This window comes from Camarhynchus parvulus, chromosome 4, assembly GCF_901933205.1.
Source record: "Camarhynchus parvulus chromosome 4, STF_HiC, whole genome shotgun sequence".
NCBI lineage: Eukaryota > Metazoa > Chordata > Aves > Passeriformes > Thraupidae > Camarhynchus > Camarhynchus parvulus.
The window spans coordinates 58,024,980-58,046,845 of record NC_044574.1 but is presented as its reverse complement, the minus strand read 5'-3'; the positions used below and the strand labels follow the sequence as shown (position 1 = coordinate 58,046,845).

At 37.2% G+C, this 21,866-nt stretch overlaps 1 protein-coding gene across 2 annotated transcripts in view; it reads right to left on the bottom strand.

The window, feature by feature from the left end:
• The window catches only part of ARHGAP10 (Rho GTPase activating protein 10), a 138,788-nt gene that overhangs the window by 41,732 nt on the left and 75,190 nt on the right, over nucleotides 1–21,866 (bottom strand). The window contains exons 14-18 of one of the 2 annotated variants that reach the window (XM_030946925.1): nucleotides 16,378–16,452; nucleotides 11,370–11,457; nucleotides 10,119–10,177; nucleotides 7,485–7,590; nucleotides 6,705–6,864 (exon numbers count right to left, since the gene is read on the bottom strand). In XM_030946925.1, the coding sequence (XP_030802785.1) occupies nucleotides 6,705–6,864; nucleotides 7,485–7,590; nucleotides 10,119–10,177; nucleotides 11,370–11,457; nucleotides 16,378–16,452 (488 nt within the window). The remainder of the gene's footprint in view (nucleotides 1–6,704; nucleotides 6,865–7,484; nucleotides 7,591–10,118; nucleotides 10,178–11,369; nucleotides 11,458–16,377; nucleotides 16,453–21,866) is intronic. The other variant, XM_030946926.1, reaches the window with a different exon arrangement.

The following is a 21,866-nucleotide window of genomic DNA, read 5'->3' as shown; positions in this document are numbered from 1 at the left end:
AAATGAGAGAGTTAACCACATACCAGGCTGGGAATACCTCCACATTTGTCCATTGCACCAGCAGGAACAGCAGGTTCACCTTCTCCTCTGTGCTCCCCCACTCTCACTCACACCAAGGAGAGTATTCTAAAAAGGTTACCTTTCCCTGTTACATGTAATAGCTATGTGTATCTTGTTTAGATACAGGAACTACTTAAAATAGCAGAGAAATGCCTTAAATTAAAAGATTGAATAGTCAATCTAATTAGCTTGATTTCTAAAACATTACACACTTCTCAATGGAAAATAATGCACAAGGAGAATGTTTGCGTGTATTTTCTTTTACAAAGAGTGTGAGAAGTCCTAAGAACATGAAAGATGGCACTTGGAAGCCTAAGTCAAGACCCAGCAAAAACAACAACTGCGGCCAAACACAGCACAGGTACCTCCCCTTCATTTGTAATAAATATATATATGTAAAAACATATATATATACATATATATACACATATATATGTGTACATACATGTGCATATACACACAAAACCACCATATCTATATATATACATCTATTTTACCGCAGATTTTATGAACAAATAATTGAGTATAAAACTCCACATTTTACCCCCTACCACACTGTCAACAAGCAAAGCATCAGAATGAAATGACAAGATCTTCAAGATTATTGCAAATGACACGGTTCCAACTGCAGCCAACATTGCAGCCTCACCAGCATTTTCTTTTTCACAGATATCCTTGCTACCATTACAAGGATTTATACCATCATTGCTTTTTCAAGTATTTTCTGCTCATTGTTTTTGTTAAAATACATTTTTTACCTTGCATTATGACTATAGGCTCTTTGAGATAAAGAACACGCTGTTCTATTGTATGTCTAAATGAAATACTGATGCTTTATTAGTGCAAGAAGCATGCACTTAAAAATATTGGAAATAAATTATTATCAGCTGACTGCCATGTATTTTTAATATAAAAATGTTTAATGGTTTGAAATACACCAGCCCTTCTGGCAAGGCAAAAGCTTACTAGAATTCCAAAGAGTACATGCAAAACACATTATGTCACAGTTTCTGCATAAGAATTTACTTTTTAAACTTTTCAGAAGCACAACAACTTTTCCTCTCTTCATGTCCCTTGCAATTTTTTAAAGAATATTTTCTTTTACTAACAAGATTTTATTTAAGAACATCCATTTTGGCAGTCACCATAAGGACTTCTCCCTTGCTCCCTCCTCCATACATGCAAGCACAGCACCCTGACCATCAAGACTGAAGCAAATATTAGTCACTCGAATTCCACTCTTTTATCATCCTTTCTCTCTACCTACTTAGGAACATTGCTTGTGGGCAGCACAAGATGACATCTCTATTCCTTTGAAATTTTGTATGAAGTCAAGGGAGGTTCCCCCAAATTAACTGTAAATTAGGTAGGCAAATGAAGAAGTCAGAAATGTATATACTATTTCTATGTACCATGTATTTGTAGTACGGCATCTCAGCAGGTCTCTTCGACCCCCGAGATCATGACTTTTGTTTTGATTTCCTTTATTAATATAATATGATTTCTCACAGTGCATGTTTTGTTTCTTTTGGACCAGTCTAGCAGCATACCAATCCAGGTATTGATCCAGACTGCCTCTAATATCATCAACTGCAGTCACAAACGTGAGTAGAGAATTGATATTCAGTCTTCTTACTATGCATAGACCACATTTAGAAAACTGGAGTCTTTTAAACAACAACAAAAAATATTTGCAGTCAATTTACCACCACATGTATGTGTCTTACATGGAAGGGCTTTATGCTATCAACAGGGCAGAGAAAGGATTTAGAGAGTTTGCTCACACTATAGTGGAAAAAAAAAAAGAGCTGCTCTGATTCCTACTAGAACTTCTTTGTTGTGTCTGTTGCCCTTTCTGCTCGAGACTCAGCCAATGATTAAGGCATGTAATTAGAATTAAGTTCAGGAACAGTTTCAATGACACTTCTGATTAGTTACATGCTTTAAGTTCAGCACGTGCTGAATACCCTCCTGAATACCCTCATGTGTTTTTACCATAAACTCTGTGCTAATGGAGATATTTTAATGTCATTTTTCCCCCCTCCAAGTCCAACATTTGTTGACTTGAGAAACTTTCAGCTTGTGGAGGTTTCAAATCGCTGCACCACAGCAAATCACCACAATTACACTGCATTGCTTCTTGGTCCCCCTTTGCAGCCAAAGGCAAAGCAAGAGGAAAGCTGAAACAAACCCTCTTCAGTAACTCTCATGTGTCCCTTCAAAAGATCTGCTCTGTTGCCAAAAAATAGTCTTGAGTTTCTGTGGTGGCGTGGCATTCCACCCTGAAGCATTTACCTGCAACAGAACTGCTGGATTGCCAAGGGGAGACTGTGCTGCTTCATGCTCTAAAACAAACTGACTTCACCCTCTTCCATTCCTTCTGTCTCACGAATATTGCATGTATTATGCACTGTAATACGTTTTAAGACAAGATTTTTCAAGGATTACTACATGAAGTTGATGTTGGCTTAAGAGCTCAGTAGTATTAAATTCTTCTCTTCCTTTTCTAGTTTAAAAAAGAAATCACGAAAGCGCCCAAAGTATGAAAAAATAAAGCATTTCATTTAAAAAATTCCCCTTAAAACTATTTTCAACCTATCAAAGCTAAGCCAAAGACATTTTGTCTAAAATATGTAAAATCTTTCCCCTTTATAGAAAGATTGATAGAGAAAAGGTATCTGCCCCATATACAGGAAATACTGAGCTTTTCAGCTTGAGTGCCTTTGAAATAATTTTGCCCATAGGTTGTTTGAATTTGAGAAAAAGGTATCTTTTACAAAGCCTATTCCCTTTCCTCAGATTCTGGTCTTCCAGTCTCCAGAAGGAACTTCTAGGTCTAGCCCCTCGCTTTTTTCCTTCTAATTTTCTTTCACTGTAATCTTAATCTTCTTTCTGTTTTTATAATCTTGCTATTTGTACTCACTACTCTTTCCTCCCCCATATGCTGGTTTAAATATTCCAGTCCCACTGAGATTTTTATTCCAACCCCCTCCCTCATCTTCTTTCATTTCTTAGACTTTTTTTATTCTGGTGCCTTTTTTTTCCTTCTTAAAATAATATTCAGGGAATTGAGAAACCAAAATGGTTCACATTACCACTAAGGAATCTCTAAATGGCAAATAAACAAGCCCTTTGAATAGTGACATTCACTCCAATAACATACACTATAAACACTATAACAAACAGCAAGATAAACGTGCTCATGCTCTTCATGCTGCTGTGGCATGGACCAACCTTCTTCCTCACCACAAGTCAGAGAAAAGACCAGAAGAGCTAAAATGTCTAAAATTTCCAATCTGTTAAGCCCATGGGAAGAAAAACTAATTGAAACCCTTGAAACTTATTTGGAGGAGGCAAAGAAGAGAAATCAAAACCTTTTTTTGGGGGCCAAGTTGACTAAGACTTGTCATTAGAAGATTACCTAAAGGCCAAGATTGCTCCAGGCACTGTACAAGCACAGCTGCAGTCAGCTCCTGAGCTTGTTACCTCAAAGCAAAATAAACATAATCATGAGACACAAACATGAATTCCTTGATGCTTCTTTAGTAAAGGGAAAAATACAGGACACAAAATCTGGCTAGCCTTCCCCTATCTGGTTGTCCTTCCCCTATAGCCATAGGACCGAAGCAAAGCAAGACATTTTATGGGTCTAATTATCCTTTGGATTGTCCTTGCTTCCACAGCAGGTGGTTCTGACAGTCCTGAGTAAAATATCTCAGCTGGGGTCTAGATTTTGTCTTTTTCTTTCAAAGCAGAGATCTGCTTGTGCAGCTCACCTAAGTGGGCACTGTGAAATACCCTGCCTGAGAAAGACCTGCCTAGAACTGACAAAAGCTAAACAATTCCTCCCCTGATGCTCTTCTATCCCTTCCTACTCTTAATCACTGTGCAATTCTAATGCCATTTAAGCAACACATTAGGCTGTATGGTCTGGCTTCAGTGTTCCAATCTCAGCATTTTGCAAAACATCCCCTCCTCAACACACATTGGTTCACAGACATGAACTGGATGTACATATGCAGCCTGTAAACAAGGTGGAAGTGGCACTGACTGGTTTCTAGCCAGGAGGATGTAGGTATCAACAAAACTTAACATAAAAAAAAACCAAACAAAAAAACCCCCACAAAAATAAACAACAAAACCAGTTTATTCTCTAAGCATTATACTCTTACCTTAGGGTAAGTCATTGTGTTCAGGTTCCCACACATTCATGGCACAGAAATTCTCTAATTAGAACAAAAAGTGATGATACTGGAATGACTGCACCAAGATTTCAAAGCCAGTAACCCAATTATGTTCCTAAAAATGAACAGTGATTCTTGTTCAATAAAGCTATCCACAAAATACATAATGGGAATTGACGGAATTTAAAAATATTTGAGGAATCCTAATCATTTTTTACTGTTCTGCCTACCAGATTTCTGTATTTATACCAGAAATGCTGATGGCTCCTGCTTCTACAGTTGGAAAGTTTGTTGGTCATTTCCTTTGCTACAGGGGAAAAGAAATACCTCTCTGCAGAGTACCACAGCTGGAAATTACATATGCACCGGGTGTGAAGGGTCAGTGCACCTCCATCTTGACTCCATCACTCTCCTACAATTCCAAACTTTGCTCCTGTCAGCAGAAGCTGCTAAAAATTAGCAGAGTTGGAGTAGTGGCTGAACAAAATATTAAAATATTTTAACCCATAGCCGGTGACATTTCCTAGGACTTCGCCAGGGCTATAAATAAAAATATCTAATGCAAGACTCTCAGAAAGTCTGAAATGCATAGATATTTAAAATAACAACATAAAATGAACATTAGGCTGGCAATGACCTTGCTTGCCTTTAAAAGTAGGTCCTTGGTCTTCCCTAAATGAAGAAATGTCACTTGTAAAAGCAGCGTACTCAGTTTGACTATAAAATTTTTGTAATGCCTCTACACACCTCTCCATTGCCTTTGTTATAAACACAGAGAGGTCACACTTGGGGCTGCCTTCCATTTTGGAAGCAGGTCTAGAATGGGAGAAGCTGCTGCAGGCAGACCACTGACGACAAGTTCACTGTTAGAATTGGCAGTGAAATGACAGAAATCCCTTAAAAAAATTATACCCTTCTAGTTCTAAAGAAGGCATAAACCCAAGAAATTATGGAAAATGGTGCAGTATTATACTGATGTACTTTCCATTCCTCACTTCTCCACATTTTCAGAGAAGCAAGAAAGGCCACTAATGTTTCAAATGTAAAACTAGTGTCCAGTTTTAAGACATGTGACCGAGCTGGCATGAGAATAGGATGGTGCTAATCTGTGGTGATTTGAATAAACACAACTCAACCTCCACATGTTATTAAAACATCCTGGCTCTTCTTGCTCTCTCTCCACTTCCTTTAATTTGTGTGGTCACCTCAATAGCTTTAAAATCATGAGCTCAACTGCACGGTTTACTTTCATTTCTAAGATCCAAAATTAATACCATGGCTTACAGCTCTTGGAATATTTATTGCTTAGAACTTGAGCCACATGTGCAGCCCAGTATTTTTCCAACAGAACAATACCATATCTGCTCAGTGTGCGTGTGAGGACAGCATTACACCCTAAGTCAACTAAGCCAACAAAACCCACCATGTGGACACAGCTATGCCAACAGCAGCTTTGCCCAGCCTGTATCAATCAGGGAGGGAGCATAATTACATTGTCAGAAAAGCCTGAAACATATATTATTTAGAGTAGATAACACTTGACTTAAATAGCCAATTTCAACACTGTTAACCTTTAAAGGAAATAACAATGTCAATGCTCCGAGTGCTTAAGAAAGGAGAGAGGAAAAAGCACATCTTGGGATTTTTCCAAAGCACTTTTTTTTTTGGACAGTAAGAATTAGGGAGATGCTGTCCATCTCTCAGTACAAAGTACCTTAAACATCCAGTTAGAGAAGTCAACTTAGACACAAGGGACTCCCAAAGGAGTACCTAAATAAGGAGACAAGTAAATTACTTTCTTACTATTTATATTTTTTATTTCAGATCCCAGATTACATGCAGTGATATCCTGGACAGTACCTTGTATATGTGAGACACTCTAGTAGCTGGCAACTTTAGTAACAGCAGCAACAACAATTTCTATTTTCAGTACTACCTAAAATACAAAGGCTTAAAATAACACACATTCAGCTGAAAACAAAGGAAGTGTTAATACCTGGCTCTCTCATAATGCTTTTTACACATAAAATTTAGAGTACAGTAAAGTCTTCTTTTTTACACTGGGAACTCTTGAGGTAAAATGAAAACATAAAACAATGAATTCAGACCCTGGTCAAAGTACTTTGATGGAAGAGCCAGAAACTGAACCCTCTTTTCTCATTTTGTATCACTTTTGCTCAGAAAAAAAGCAAATGCAAAAATCACAATGCAAACCTACTGGTGTACTATGCACACAGAAGTACTACCACTGCCAAGAAACATGCATTCTGAAATGTCAGTGCAGCTATAAACAGGAATGATTATCAAGGATAAATAACCAAAAGCGTACTGTGTATAGCGAATATTCTTTAAAATTAAACTGTTAGTTTAATTGTATGCCTAATTCCATGCTTAACCCCATTAAGGCTAGCAGATTGTTTCAGACAATGCTCAGAAACATGAAGACATAGCAAAACTTACCTTCTCATGATTTTCTATCAGGATTTCAACAACAATATTCTGAAACTTCAGGTCCATGATGGCTGCTACAGTTTCCTCCTGTGGCCTCATTAAGGTTGGTCCAAATACTACCCCTAGGTTTGCCACAGTCATTAGATTCTTCTTGGCATGCTTTGAAACACTTTTTGAAAATAATTGAAGGAAAAAACAGGAAATGGGTTATGAAAAATTTCCATTACTGCTGGAAACGGCAGTCTACGAATGAAAACACTACATTTCCTTAATCTATGTTTTAGAAGTTTGTTTTGTGCAGTTTCTTCAAATAAAGTCTTACTAAATTCTGGAAAACTGAAAAGCCATTCTTCCAGTGGCAACTTAGAAACAAAACCAGTCTCTTACTGAACTTAAATATATAAAATGCGCTTAGCGTTGGACCAGGGCAAGTGTGAAACCAACTTAAATTTGCTAACAGATCTCCACTATTCCTTCTGCCAGAATTTGCGAAAAGAAAGTATAATGTTCCCTTTCTCACTTCAAACAAACCCTCAGCTGCTGGCAGGACTGCTAAAATAAATACTTCTATGGCTTCATTAATGTCTTAGATTTCTGCCTTTCCCGCCAAAATATGCACAGCGTGAGTCAAATGTCTTGTCTGCTTTTGCACGTTTGGTTCTTGGGGCCGAGGATGACAGCATCAAAATGGGCTTTAGCTCCAGCCACACTTCACTAAAGCCCTTTGTAGTCAAAGAAAGGTAAAGACAAGAATTCTGACAAGGTAGGAAAGCAGGTCATAGCACTCACTTTGCTAAATGTTTCACCAGAATTTCCAGCATCTCTTTGTTCTTTTCTGGGAGCTTGTGGACCAAGAAGTGAACAGCATTGACTCGAGATTCCGGACTCCCACTTTCTATGGGATACAGAAATAAATATCTCAAAAAAAAATTGAAATAAAATAAGATCCACAGAAACACAAACCTTCTCCCACCCCTGCATGGAAAACATACTGCACACATTTCACTGCACCACTTATGTATCTCCAAACATAGCAACACTGAACATATGTGCTTGTTTTCACAAGTAATATTGTCCTAGAATTATCATCTTATTTACTTATTTTGAGAACTTGTCTTTCAATCCACCTGCAAAAGGATGCCTTTGTTCATCTATTTTTAAAGTCTGACAGATGCAGTTATTGTTTTGCTGCATTGGACTCATGTGCTTAGAAATACACTGCAAGGTAAGCAGTGATGTTACTGGATGCCACAGAGAGGAACTGTACTGCCTTCCACTTTAGCATCATTAACTGATTGCCCTCATGAGTAGAACTTAGTTTTGTTGGTACTTTGCACCTAATGATACTGCATTTAGGCTACCTTGCATTGGAAACTGCAAGCAGATCCATATGCTTAGAAAACCTAATGACCTCTGAAGACACAGAAGAATAAACATGCAAAAAACCTACAGAGAATATTATGACAAAGGTTCTGAATAACAATGGCATCTCTAGTACAGTACAGAAATACAGATAAGCAAATAGCTTTTATTTTTGTCTGTTGCATGTCAAATTGAATAATTTTGGCCCCTACAGGTTTCATTGTACACCAATGAAAACAAGAGCCTGTAAAAGATGAAAATAAACCATCTTCCTACTTCAAATTGCATTAAATCACAAAATTACATCTCTGTAGTGGTTATAATGAGAGGAATGGAAGCATTTCTATTGCCTCTAATAATACTTACTAGAAAGTGAAGGATGAGAAAAATTTAGACATTATTTTGAATCCAAGAAATTTTTACAGGAGGACCACTGATCAGGTCCTATTTTTCTCTAAGGCAACTGTGATTGCTAAGTGAATTTTCTATAAAATACCACCATTTCTTCAGATTCATCCATGCATATTGCTTCAGATTTTTTTTTCTTTGCATGTTGCTGTAGATTTTAGGGCTGTATTTCATTCTTTTGCAGTGAATACCCCTGCACAGATTGCAAGGAAAAAGGCTACCAAAAAGCAAAATATTTAATTTCTAGTAAGCTACTCAAAATTCTCATGGAAAAATTAGGTCTTCTTTAAAGTGAGACTATTTTGTGTATATGTGAGATCACAAATTATAATTAAAGAATGGCTAAACAATTTAATTACAAGATACAGTCAAAGCTCATATAATTTCAATCTATACTGATATGCATAAAGAGAACAGAATTGAAGGAAAACCTTTTAATTTTGGCTCCTCCTCCAATAGTTTCAGGGAAAAGGATACTCCATGCTATTTCCAGTGTTGGTTTTTTATAGCCAACATAGGAAACAACACTGACTACCTATTTTTGAGCATACTGTAACTCAGATCTGCAATGTTGACCGAATTTCCCTCCCCAGAACCAACTCCTCTACTAAGCTGTTTACTACTTATGAACACTGTACTGTCTCAAACATGTAACTTAAACTGAATTCCTTTACTGAAAGAGACTACAATATAAAGAAAAATAAAGTGAGGAAACTGCTGGCAAAACTTCAGAAGCAGAGAAATTATTTTAACACTTTCCAATACAAACGTGAAGACTCACCACATAGGTAAGGATGTCAACTTTTGTTTAAGCACTTTCCTGCTAGCATGTGCTTTGGCAACGAATTTCCTGAGCTAATTCTCATTTTGAATTAAGGACCAGAAGAAAACACATTCTGCAGTTCTGGAAAGTCATTATAGCAATCTGAAGATGATAAAGCAATTGTCTCAAAGTTTATTTTAATTTTGCTTTCCACAGTTTGCCAGACATGCTACAGGCTGGAAAGAAAATCAGCTAAATATCTGTTTGATACTTTGCCAAAAATTTTCTTACACAGTTTCCCTCTATCCTCTTCCAAAAAAATTCCGTGTACACTAGATACCATACAACTGAGCTACAAATGCTGTTGTGTCTTCTCCAAGTCTGTATTTGAACTGCCACAGTGTAATCTGGCCTGCTCTTTCTTTTCTTCTAATACATGAGGAACATTCAAGCCAGCCTACATACAGAGCTAGCAAGGCACTGAAAACAAGGGTCAGGCAGCTGTGCTTTAAGGACTCCAATGAGCTCAAATGACTGTATTTTCTTTTGCTAAGCTTCATACTCTTTATAAATGGAAGGCAAAAAAAAAATAAAATCACAGATTAAATAGATGCTTATCATTATGCAATTAAGATAAGAATAAATGTTTACACTGGCTATCCAAAAGTTTTTCCATAAAAGTAAAAACTGAGCTAGGCAGTCATATTATGTGTGACACACACTGGAACTAAATACTGATTAAAACATATTCTTAAATAATTTATTATTTCTTGTTCCTGTATTTTTACAGGGATGAAGCATTTTTCTGGAATTGCATTTGCAGAGTGCTCCTGAGGTCACAACAGCACAACAACAAAAGATTTCTATTTAAACTACAGTCATGTATTTACTGGCAGGAACGATGAATTCTCCATGCAACTCGTATGTCATCAGTGGCTCTGGAAGGCTTCTGCAAAACAAGGATGATATAATAAATTTAACTGTATTTTCTTCTAGCTCCATTTACTCTAATCAGGAAGCCTTTTTAACATTCAGTAGCATAATCCTCCTACTGGAAGCAACCATTGTTACAAAGGCCCTTGAATTCAGTGATTTCTAGAACAAAAGGAAAACTTGGTATTATCAGGAAAATAAGACTAAATGCATCCATTCAACTTCTATGAGCTGAAGTGATGCCTCTTCATCATAAGATACCTTTCCAGTTTCAAACCAAGACTGTACACAAATATTATGCAATTCATTCTTTATTGGCACCTTTCAAATGCTAAGAATGACAAAACAATGCCTTACTGGAAAGACACTAAGCTCTTAACAACAACCACCACCACCAGAGTTAAAACCATTTATTATATTGACTTTACTGATGCTCATGAAATAATGCAAATCTGAGTAAACACTCAGATGGGAAATACTGTAGGGAAGAAATAATTTATTGTGTACACTTATGCTTTTTTTTAAATGCTTTTCTATACTATGTAAGAGTTGTATCCTTAAGATACTTCTGCAGCACTCATTGATAGTGGCTGTAATAATATTTTATTTAATAAAAATAGCAGATTAAAAGTACATGTGTTACACTAGCGATGCAAAAAAGTGTGACATTTTATGTTCTTAGGCAATTTAGTAAAATAGCTTTATTAGGAATTGGCAAAGCCATTTGAATAGCAAACATATTTTAAGTTCTTATTTAAAAATTTTGACACTCAAAATATTATTACTATTGCACACAGAACATCAGAGCAAGGGTCAGAAGGAAAAGAGGAAAATATTAAAAATTTTACAGCCTTCTCCCTTCTCATTCCACCACACAAACACAAAAAGGAAACAAATTTTAACAATCTTAGCCAACTTTCAGTAACGATTCTCAGCAAATTTAGTAACACTTCAGGTTTCTGAACCATCAGTGAAATGCTTCTCTGTCTAACACCAAAGTGTTTGGGGGCTTGTCTCACATGAACATGAGTATTAGTGTTGCTGAAGTATTTTGCTTCCCCCAAAACAAATAAACACAGTATTTGCACTAAATGAGCTCCTATTTCAAAACATAGCAAAAGTAACAAGTGCAGCTTAACATACTGCATAGGAGAACTAAATAAAGAATTTATAGTCTAAAAAACCAAACAAACAAGGGACAGCCTTACCGCAGATACTGCTTCATAGCACTAGTAATTGTCTTCACTTCCCAATCTACAGAGTTTTCCAGGTCAACTTCATTGCAGGTTTTTGAATCTAAAAATAACAAGAAAGAGAAAAGGGACATGAAAAAAGGGAGTTCTAAATCAGTATGAGTTACATGAATAGCAATATACTGACTTTCAACACTATGTGTTTGCCCACATGAGCACAGAAGCAATGTCCTTTTTATTATTATTCAGTCATATGAAGAACACCAAATATCCAAATCTGTTTATAAATTCCATTTTCATATTTTGTTTATTAAACTATTTACTGATTTTTTTTTCTTTAATGAAGGATTAAAAACCACCCTCATGTAAAATATCTCTATAGCAATTGAAATTTTCACCCCTCTAATTAAACAGAGAGATGCTCACAAACACAGAAAGATGTACAAAAACAGTTTAGGGAAAAAAGAAGAAGAATTTATCTTTTACTCCTTTCTTATTTAAAGTGATAAATTGTTTCCATAGTTTTTCTTGCGAACTGCTGATGAGAACAGTTAAAGTGCAGCATGACCCTCTACATCATGTGAGAACGTTTCAGAGGTGCTTCCAAAGTAGGAAAAGGAGTCTTCGCTAATGTTTGCCTTACTTGATCAGTTTTAGCCACTGGAGAAGAAATACTTGTTTGTTTGACCATTTGTCAGGACCACAGAACTCCCACCTTCTCCCAGGTTAGTTGGGAGAGCCTTGGAACAAGACAGACCAAACCAAAAGGTTTGTCTGATTGACCCATCAGGTTAAAGACTTTTTAACAGATCGAAAACAACACAGCACACTGGAACTTCCTGCAATCAAAAAAACTCCTTTTGGCCTCAAAATAGGAAGCCATAGCTGGCTGACACAAGAAGAGAGCACACGTATACGGCCAGCCTAGCCCTGAGTGTTTACTGACTTTCCTGTGATTATTTACTGCTACATGTTTCCCTCAGTCACTGCAGTGGCTGATGCAGATTACGTGTGGACCCGTTCATACAATTCAGAATTCATTTGTTACTTGGCTTGTCAGACAAATGACAGACACATTTAAAAAATCAAATTAGGATCCCTGATTAAAGGTGCAGTCCTTTTACCAGGACTAAATAATTTTGTTCTAAAAGCTGTGCCAAGCAATTATTTCTGTAACTGAATATTCTCCCTCATTATATCAATTATTTAAATCTCATTTTAAAATACAGGTCAGATAACATTTTCTAGCAAACTGTTACTAGCCAACCACCACCAAAAATACTCAGGATTGTCTCAAATATAAGGTTCTTTTTTTCTCATTTTAGCATGCTAGCTCTTTCCTTGTTCAAATTCTCTTATTCAAGAAGAAAATTTGTCTCCTGAATTAATTAAATAAAAAACTGCCATCACATCAGAAGCTACAAAATCTATGGGGGTTTTGTTACTAAATCACTATGTAATATCCAGTTTTTAAATAGCTGCTTCATTATCATCAACCTCCTTTACATTCAAAGTATGCACTCTGTTCATTGAAATTTGTTGATGAATTTTGGGAGGAAAACAACAGGCGTCTGAATTCCAAAGCGAGCCTCTTAAAATAAAAAATAGAAAGTATTGTTGAAACATTTCATTATCTCTTGGAGGAAAAAAAAAAAAAAAAAAAAAAAAAACAGCCCTGCTACAAACTCCTGGTTTGATTGTAGAAGCCATTAAGATTTAAAGACATTTTCTTCATTTTTGGTTTGGCATTTGCTTTACATTGCTCTGTGCCCTTCCACCCAATAGATTTCGCTATTCCTGCTCTATTCTCCCCCTCTACTTCAAACATCCCTTTTCAGTAAGAACTGGAACTTCAACCAGATTTTAAGAAATTATTAGTGTAGCTTTTTTCGTGCTATTTGTTCATGTAACAGCCACAGTGCACTCAAGGGCAACTTTATGCCTGTAAAACTAACTGTGCATGTTTAAGAAACAGCTTTTGACAGATCAGCTCTAAATTTTATGCAAATCTTTCTGACAATAAGGGAGCCAGAGTTTATAAAAACTGTCCACTTCACTAAGTTGGTTAGGAGGAGACTCTCTCTGCTTTCATATGCAATATGCCCACTGTAGATGTGCATGTACACTGTCATCTACTGTACAGAAATTAACAAGGAATTCCATGCCATTGTTTTGAAACCTGCTAGTTCTGGGAAGGCAGAAGTACCCAAAAGCTTCCTGCTACATGTAATATCTGGTATTTTTCACACCAGACAGCATCAGAAATCAAACCCGAACTCATCAGCAGAAACTGCAAGTGCTCAGCAGCCCCTTCCCACAGGCAATGGTCCATGTGAAAGCTGATCCATGCAGTGGCTTGTACAAAATCTATAGAACAGCGTGTAGGGAATGAGGCACCTCAGATCTATGACACCAATCATCGATGAAACAGGAACTGGGCCCTGATGCACTTCCCGAACTGAGACTCCTGACAACTCACACTGCAGTGCTTGTAACACATCTCCATAATATTGGAAGTTCTAGCTTTCTATCCCTGTTTACAATGAGGTATTTGGTTAATTTAACATTTTCCCTTAAAAGGTAGAAAAGTGTTTTCCTCACCAGATGCCTCCCTTTAAATTTAAACAAGATCATTGCTGCAAAATAGCACAATACCAGTTACAGGTATCTTCATGGACTAAGTTAATTATATTTTTTTTTTCTAAATAGAATTACATATTTTATTGCTAAGCCTTATTTTGCAGAGACTTAGCTCCACTAGATTTTTGCATTACAGCTGAAAATCTATGCACTCATAGTACTACAGAAGCATATGTTGGTCTTCTCATACTCTTTTAACTCTCAGTCTACTTTCCAAAATCCTACAGAAAATAATCCGAAAAAGAGACAAAACTACAAAAAAAAAAAAAACAAAACTACATCCCTGGTTACCATTTGGAAGACTTTTTTCACACAAGGCCTTTCCAACTGTGAACTTCATGGTCAGTGATAGGTAGCTTAAAATACTTTGAAATCTTATCAAACATTTTAAAATACAGAAAGTTAATATGAGTTTTTTATGATTCTGAAAAATCTTTCATATAAAAGGGTATCTAAGAGTATGTCCAGAGACAAAGGATTAAAGATTAATCAGTCATTTTAAATTCTCTGTACCACTGTATATCAAAAAGGAACCCTCTTTGTTCTCCTCTGAGGACAGATAGATAAAGAGCAGAGATAGAATCACTTTCAACAAATCATCAGAAAAGAGCACCTGCTTGCACCCTAACTTTTTCCTGTTCAGTATTTTGCCTCATCTTGATACCACTGTATTCTTCCTTTGTCAAATAAATATATGAAACTTGGGAATGACAAAAAATGTTCCTGATTCTAAAAAGTAACTAAAAGCAGATGTTGGAATCCCCAGTAAACTCTTCCAGCTGCTACTGAGCCACTGGCAACCTGAGTCTATTTAATTTGGATACCAATAATGGCAGCAAGGAAAATCTGCCTGCCAGACCTGCACACCCAAGCTAAGCCAGCAAGAACAAAACTGAAAAGCATCTTGTGATATCAAACACATTTATTCAAGGCTCTCTGAGTGACAGCACATCATTCTTTCCATGGTCAATGGCTAAAGATGGTTATTGCTTACTGAGGCTAACCTCAACACAGATAAACAACTATGAAAATCTGTTATAGATCAGTCATTTTTATTAATCCCAGTTTGTATTTCCAAAAAGAGCCTTCTTTCTGTAATACTTTAAAGGTTTACTAATGGAGTACTTCAGGGTGCTGTTAATATTGATTAAAGTAAGACATCATAAATTAATATTTAGCAAGGTCATTATGACAGATTGATATGACATGCAGGTCCTCAAGTCTCAAGATGTCTTATCATTTCTGAGGAGACAGGCTGTTTGAAAAAATAAAGGAAGGAAAAGAAAAAGTCTTACAGGTGGCACTGAACTGACAGCAGCATATAATATAAAAGCGCTTTGTCATTCACATAATGTCTGGGGTAATGAAATGAATTCACTTTCTGGCTTCCTTCAGTTTGCAGTGCCAAAGAACACTGTGTTATCAGCACAGATGGAGCATGCATGGTTCTGGAGAAGAGCCTGGTGCAAACTGCAAACAAGCTTCTTTGCATACCAATGAATCCCTGAGAATCAGACCTTTGCTGTCAAGTGACAGGTTTGGAAGCTCTATAAAAATGAACTAATCCCAGTGGTCTTGTCTGACTGCATGTACTGTCAGTGCTCAGGACAAGAAAAGGGGGAACATGGCACATTTTGCAGTCATGGCTACTACTTTGGTGAGAGATGAGGGACTTCATCCAGGTGCCAATATTTCTCTCTTTTTCCCTCCCCCAGGGACAGCAGAGTGGCAAGAGAACTCCAGTCACTGGAATTAAAGATGCATTAAAATTTCCAGAAAGAAAAGGGAGAAAAAATTTTCTGCAAATTATTTTAGCTAACTGGGTATAAAAGAGCCTAAGATGTTTAAGTTTACAAAACCAAATCCTTTCTCCATCTGTCTCCTGCCTTGGCACATAGTTATTATTAATACATATATCATATCCCTCCTCTTTAACCAAATAGCTCTTTAACAGTAGGCTTAAACTAACTGCCTTATTTTGCACAGTGATCAACTACAGATACACGGGTGTGTACACTGGTACATTCCAGACATGGGAGAAGGAAGGTTAAAACTTCAAACAATGAAGCAACCAGCTTCAAACATCCCTGACTTTGGTATTTTGAATTTTCTGATCAGATCCTTCAATTCAGGCTGCTTTAATCCTCCTTCCATCAACCTTGCACAAAGTACAGTCTTTGCTCCTACATATGTCTCATAGCAATTCTTAATTCATTCATACCAACTAGTCCAGGTCTTTCTAAAGTAGGGAAACTTACAATGACGTGATGATTATTTGCATGGACTAGAGCAAACTACTGGAAGGTGTTTTAAAAACTAAATATTGACAGTAAAACAACACGAAATAAAATATTGAAAAAATATTTGTAAAATAGAGGCATACCCATCAACAAACTCAGAAGTCTCTGGACCTTTGAACTCACCCCCACAACTCTGTACAATCCTTGGTCATTTATACCTATTATGTAAAAAAAAAATAAAAAATCATGAGATCAACCACAGTCAAATTTAGCATTAAAAATTTTGCCCCAGGCAAGAAATTATCTTCAAAGACAGAGAGACTACATAGTATTAACAGTTCCAAGAACAACATTATAAATGAAGAATCCTTTTGTTACTCTGTTTTTAAGGGAAGTTCAGATCATATTTTGATAAAGATTTCATGTACCTCAATTCCACTTCTGAAACTGAGAGGAGAAGCAAACAGGGACAAAGCTTTACTTGAAAAGAAATAAATAAATAAACCACTGACTAATTTAAAATCTTTTAAATTGCATTTTGGGTACATCAACAGCCACATTCTAATAATGTAGGAAATGAACAAACAAATGCTAAATTAAGACTTCTTCAAAAACTTTAACATTTCTTTTCCCACCCCCAATATGCAGCGACTAAAACACTTTGGATGAAGAAAAACCTAGTCCCATTCCCAGTCCTCAAAATCAGCACTTTTTCAAGTTTATAAATGCTTTCCATTTAAGATACAAGGCCTCATTCCAACCCACTGTGGTCCACATAGGAGTTACATCCAGAGGCATCACCAAAAGCTACTGAACAGTTTTTCTTGGCATGAACAGAGGAGCCATAACCAACACAGTATTTTCAGTCCCCTACTCCCATTCTATATGGACACTGGACCGCTTTCCTGGCATTCCTCTGTGCCCTTCCATCATCTCACATACATTCACTTCTCTATCCCTTTTCTTCCTCTGCTTTTGCTTTCCATTACATTACCCAGTTTTATCCCCAGGGAAGTAAAATTGTGAATATAAATTGAAAAAAAAATGGGAGGAAGAGAAGGGGCAGGGAAGAAAAAGGGCAAAATAAGGTAGTCTGTGTCTGCTGCATTGTTTCAGAGCCTAGACAGTGGGAGGTAAAATACTACAGTACACAGATGTTTGAGAGGCCTCATAATGAGCAGCCATCTACAAACACAATCTACCTTCATAATCACACTGGCCAGGAAGAGTAGAAATGCCACAAAATAGCTGTGTTTCTACTCCAAGGAAATCTTTTCAAATAACAGATTATGTGGTATTCTTATTCAAAATATCCTTCAACAAAGGAAGAATTGTGGAGAATTCCCAGCTTCAATACCAAGCTGTTCCAACAGAGAGAAGGAAAATTAAAACCAGTCATATGAGAAAAAGTTTCTTCCCAAATAAATATTAGATGAAGTATGTAAAAATCATTAGCCTTTTAATGAATTACTGTCAGACAGAGCCATAATACACAGCAATAATTCTCAATATGGTAGAGAGAACTTGGCATTTTCTACCTCCTCCTGCCTAGCCTTGCTGCATCTTTTCTCTCTTCTCTGACGCCTTCCTCTTCCTCACACAGTCTGCAGCCTCCTTGGCCATCCCAGATTCCTGAGCCTGCTGATCTCCTCCCTGCCAGCAGTGCTCCTTCCCTTGTCCCAGGGCAGCAGCTGCTCCTTCCCTTGCTTGCCTCACCTGGGTAAAACTGGCCCTTTTCCCTCCCCAGGATGCAGGCACTGCTGGAATGGTGCTGAGCCTTGAGCTAGATGCCAGGTTCAGAGCTGGCTCAAATTAACAGAATAAGCCAGATCTTTATTTTATCTGTGCTCATCAAACCACACAACTCAGGAGTATACTTACAGTTCAGCTGTGCACAAAAGAGTGAACTGAATAAAACCAAAAGAGCTATGGGGCCACAATACTGTTTTTCTCAAATAGGAAGTTATCAAACACAACCAAGTTTTCCAGTGATCCCTAGAACAAGTATGATAGCATGCTATGCACCACTTGAAGACACTAAAAAAAAAACTCAGCAATACAGTCCTTGATACACTCCAAACAAGAATGCACTACAAATCTGTCCTGAAAGCAGCAAATAGTTTTGCTTCAAACTTCTCAGAGGTGTCCAGGAAAATTCTGGTATCAAACTAACACCAAGCTTTGCCAAAATGCATCACACTTTTTTTATACAATGTCTTCTACTACTTTCAGTACCACAGAAGAAGCCTTCTGCATCATATGCAAGATAAAAAAAACTGAAGAAATACTGTCACACTCAGCTTTTGCTAATCTCAGAAGTTGATTTGTGATTTCCTGTGTTTCTGACATTAAAACTGGGGGGAAACAACTGTGCTGACCCCAAACATACCTTTACAGGCTTAGAAATAATCAAGGTCAAACCACAAAACCTACTCCTCAGTATTAAAACAGATATGATAATGCAGAAGTCTCTGGAAAATGACAGTATTGAAACTATGACAATCCTCCAGCAATAATCATGAGCCTATGATAGAGATTATCAGATAATTGATCAGTTTCAAATTCATCAACCTGAAAAAGCATAGCTAACTGCTAGCAGACATCAAGGAGTGCAGAGGCATTAATATTTCAGCATAGTTTGAGATGATACCTTTAACCATACTTTCAAATAATGTTTTATTTAAAATATACAAACCTGGTTTGAAACAGTCCTACTTCTGATTTAATCTGCACATTTCAGATCTTCAGCACATCCAACACTGATAATGCTTGGCATTTACAGAACACAATTGACAGGATGACTCACTGCAAGGAACAGCTCCCCACTGCCTGAAATGCTGAAGGGTTCAGACGCTGTGTCTGCCGGCTCAACCACTATTGGCAACCTGGAACGGTAAAGCCCCGCAGCACAACTTCCTTCATATTTACATTATCTCAAGATGTTTGGCTGCCTGATACAGAATTTGGCACAGGGACACAGCTTGTGAGGCATGCTTAGAAATATAAGGTATTGAAAGTGAGACAGTAATTCATCCTATTGTAAGCAAGGTACGGAGCAGGCAAGTTTATTTCGCGACTGGCATTGTACGTGAGGCTGACACAGACTTGCAACACAGCTGCAAATACAAATTCTTATACCAAAATCCATGGCACAGAAACAGCCATACAAGTGACACTCTAAATTCAAGGTAACAACAGAGGGGTTTATGTCACTTGCAAAGGTTTTCTACTCCCTCTTCACCATGTACTTTCTGCCTGAGGAGCAGCCAGCCTGGTCATGCAGCTCAATGCTGCCATCTCTCTCTGCAGCTCAGATTGGCAGCTCTGCCAGTACCAAGCTCAAGACAAACACTGCTCTGGCAAACTTTACCCATCACATCCCCTCAGAAGGTACAACCAGCTACTTGCACACCAAAACATGCACAGAGCCTTTACTAGTGGAGCACGCAGCTCTTTGATGTTTCTATAAATACCTGTCCCGTTCTATCATTCTCAGTAGAGAATAATAAATGAAATACTCCAAAGAGAATCCCAAAATGCTCTCTCCAAGACAAAACACAGATGCACATCCAACCAGCATGGTGCTCAGTATGTGAGAGATGGGATGCATATCCTGATGCCTCAGCATGTCCTACCAGTGAAGTATAGCCAATCTCTTGTAAGGCAATGCTGAATCAGAAGCTCACATGCATTTTAACCAAGACACTGATTTTTGTGCTTCTATTCATTCAGAGCAAATAATTCCCTTCTTGGCTTTATAAAAGGGAACATAACTGAGAAAAAAAATTATCCAGCCATTGACAAGTTTATGTTCAATATCTCTATTATGCTCTTCTCTCTCTGAATACCAGACTACTTCTGCTGTGACATGACAAGACTATTCTCAGTTTCCACCCACACTAGACTGTCCTCTCTTCCCACCCACGCCAACCTCACACCCATTATGATTAAAAGAGATAAAAACATGGCACACAAGCACCATCTCTGAAGAAGCATCTGTCCTGTTTTCTCCTGCTGAATATAACTTGCTTTTGATGTGTTATCAATAAAGTAAAATAACCAAGTAAAAATGGTTTTCAAGGAAAAGTACAGGTAGAAAATTCTGCCACTTGAGAGATGGATTTTCTTCATCATACAACTATGTATCCAAACTCTTTTGACACAAACAACTGAATGCTCTCCTGGCCCTCAGTTTGTTTAGCTCAGCAGACACCAGCAGAAGGTCCTTTAGAGGTTTTGCTTTGTTTTGGAGTTGTTTACTTGTTTTGTTTTTTTAATGCAGTTGATGTTAAGTTCAGAATCAGTAAACAGAAAATCATCAACAACTGCTTGAAATGTAATGGAAAAATCAAGTGGATTGAAACAAAACTAAGTGGATTGTTGAGTTCCTGGAAGACAATACCTCACCTAAATATATCCTTGGAACCCCAGGATGAGAAATATTAATTGAAAACTGATTTATTTTTTCTTGAGTACTCTCTGAAACAAAATTAATAGACCCAAGTCTTTTTCATTGGTAGTAACTACCACTCTACTGACTGCACATCTTACAGAGGCTGCGTACATACGACATTAAAGGTGTAAAATCTGCATAGGCTTGGGGAACTTTAATCTTCCCCAAGTATGTTTCAGGGCAGACCCCACTATGGGGAGAAATGCTGCTAACCCACGAAAGTTCATAATTTGTCTTGAACAAGAGAGTTACACAAATACTTTGCACCACCTTACACACCTCTAAATCAAGGCATAAAGGACAGAGTGAACTTAAACCTCTATTCAGTTTAACCTATCCACCCACAGCCCTGAGGGGGAAAAAAAAAGGCAACAAAAACCATTTTTCCTAATAGTCATTTCATGAAGAAAGCATTCGCATTTTTTCCACAGTTGTGTTCTTGTTTCACTTTTCTTGTAGGGTATCAGAAAAAGAAAAAAATAATCAACCCACAACTTAAAGAAAACTATTTGAACACAGTTATAAATAATCAATCAAAATATAGAAATATAGTATACTCCACACTGTTTATATAAAGAGAATTCATGAGGTATTCTAAGGCAGCCTGTAACTGTACTATAGGCCAAAACTAGTCTTTCATTACATGAGCACATGCCACCCTTTTAATTAAATCTGCTTCATTTACTGTAAAGGGAAGATCCAGACTATACTGAGACATGGTTTTGCAGTGAAGACAACTTATCTGTAGGATGCCAGCTTTATCTGCAATGTTTCCCAGCTCAAATATTCAGATTGTAAATGCCAGTAACTGAAATTTTAAAGTGATGAGACAGGCAAACTTATCTGAAAAAATATTCAAAAGAACAGAATGAACAAATATAACACCAGATAGAATATGGCCTAATCTGGAATAACATCTTTAATGCATCAGACAGGACTGATACAAAAACGTCTAAGAGAAAAAGGACTTCAGATACTTCTTGCTGTTTAAATGCAAAACTTTAAGTATCACAAAGGCTGCTTGTGTTCCTAACAATATTGTATAGTAAGTGTATGCATGGAAGACACTGTTTTTCAGCAAGATGCTGCACTGAGAGCAAGCATGAACCTGCTCTTCTGTTCATCTTATTTAAGCTGGGCTGTGATAAGCAGAAAGATATAAGTATTCTGCCCTGTGCA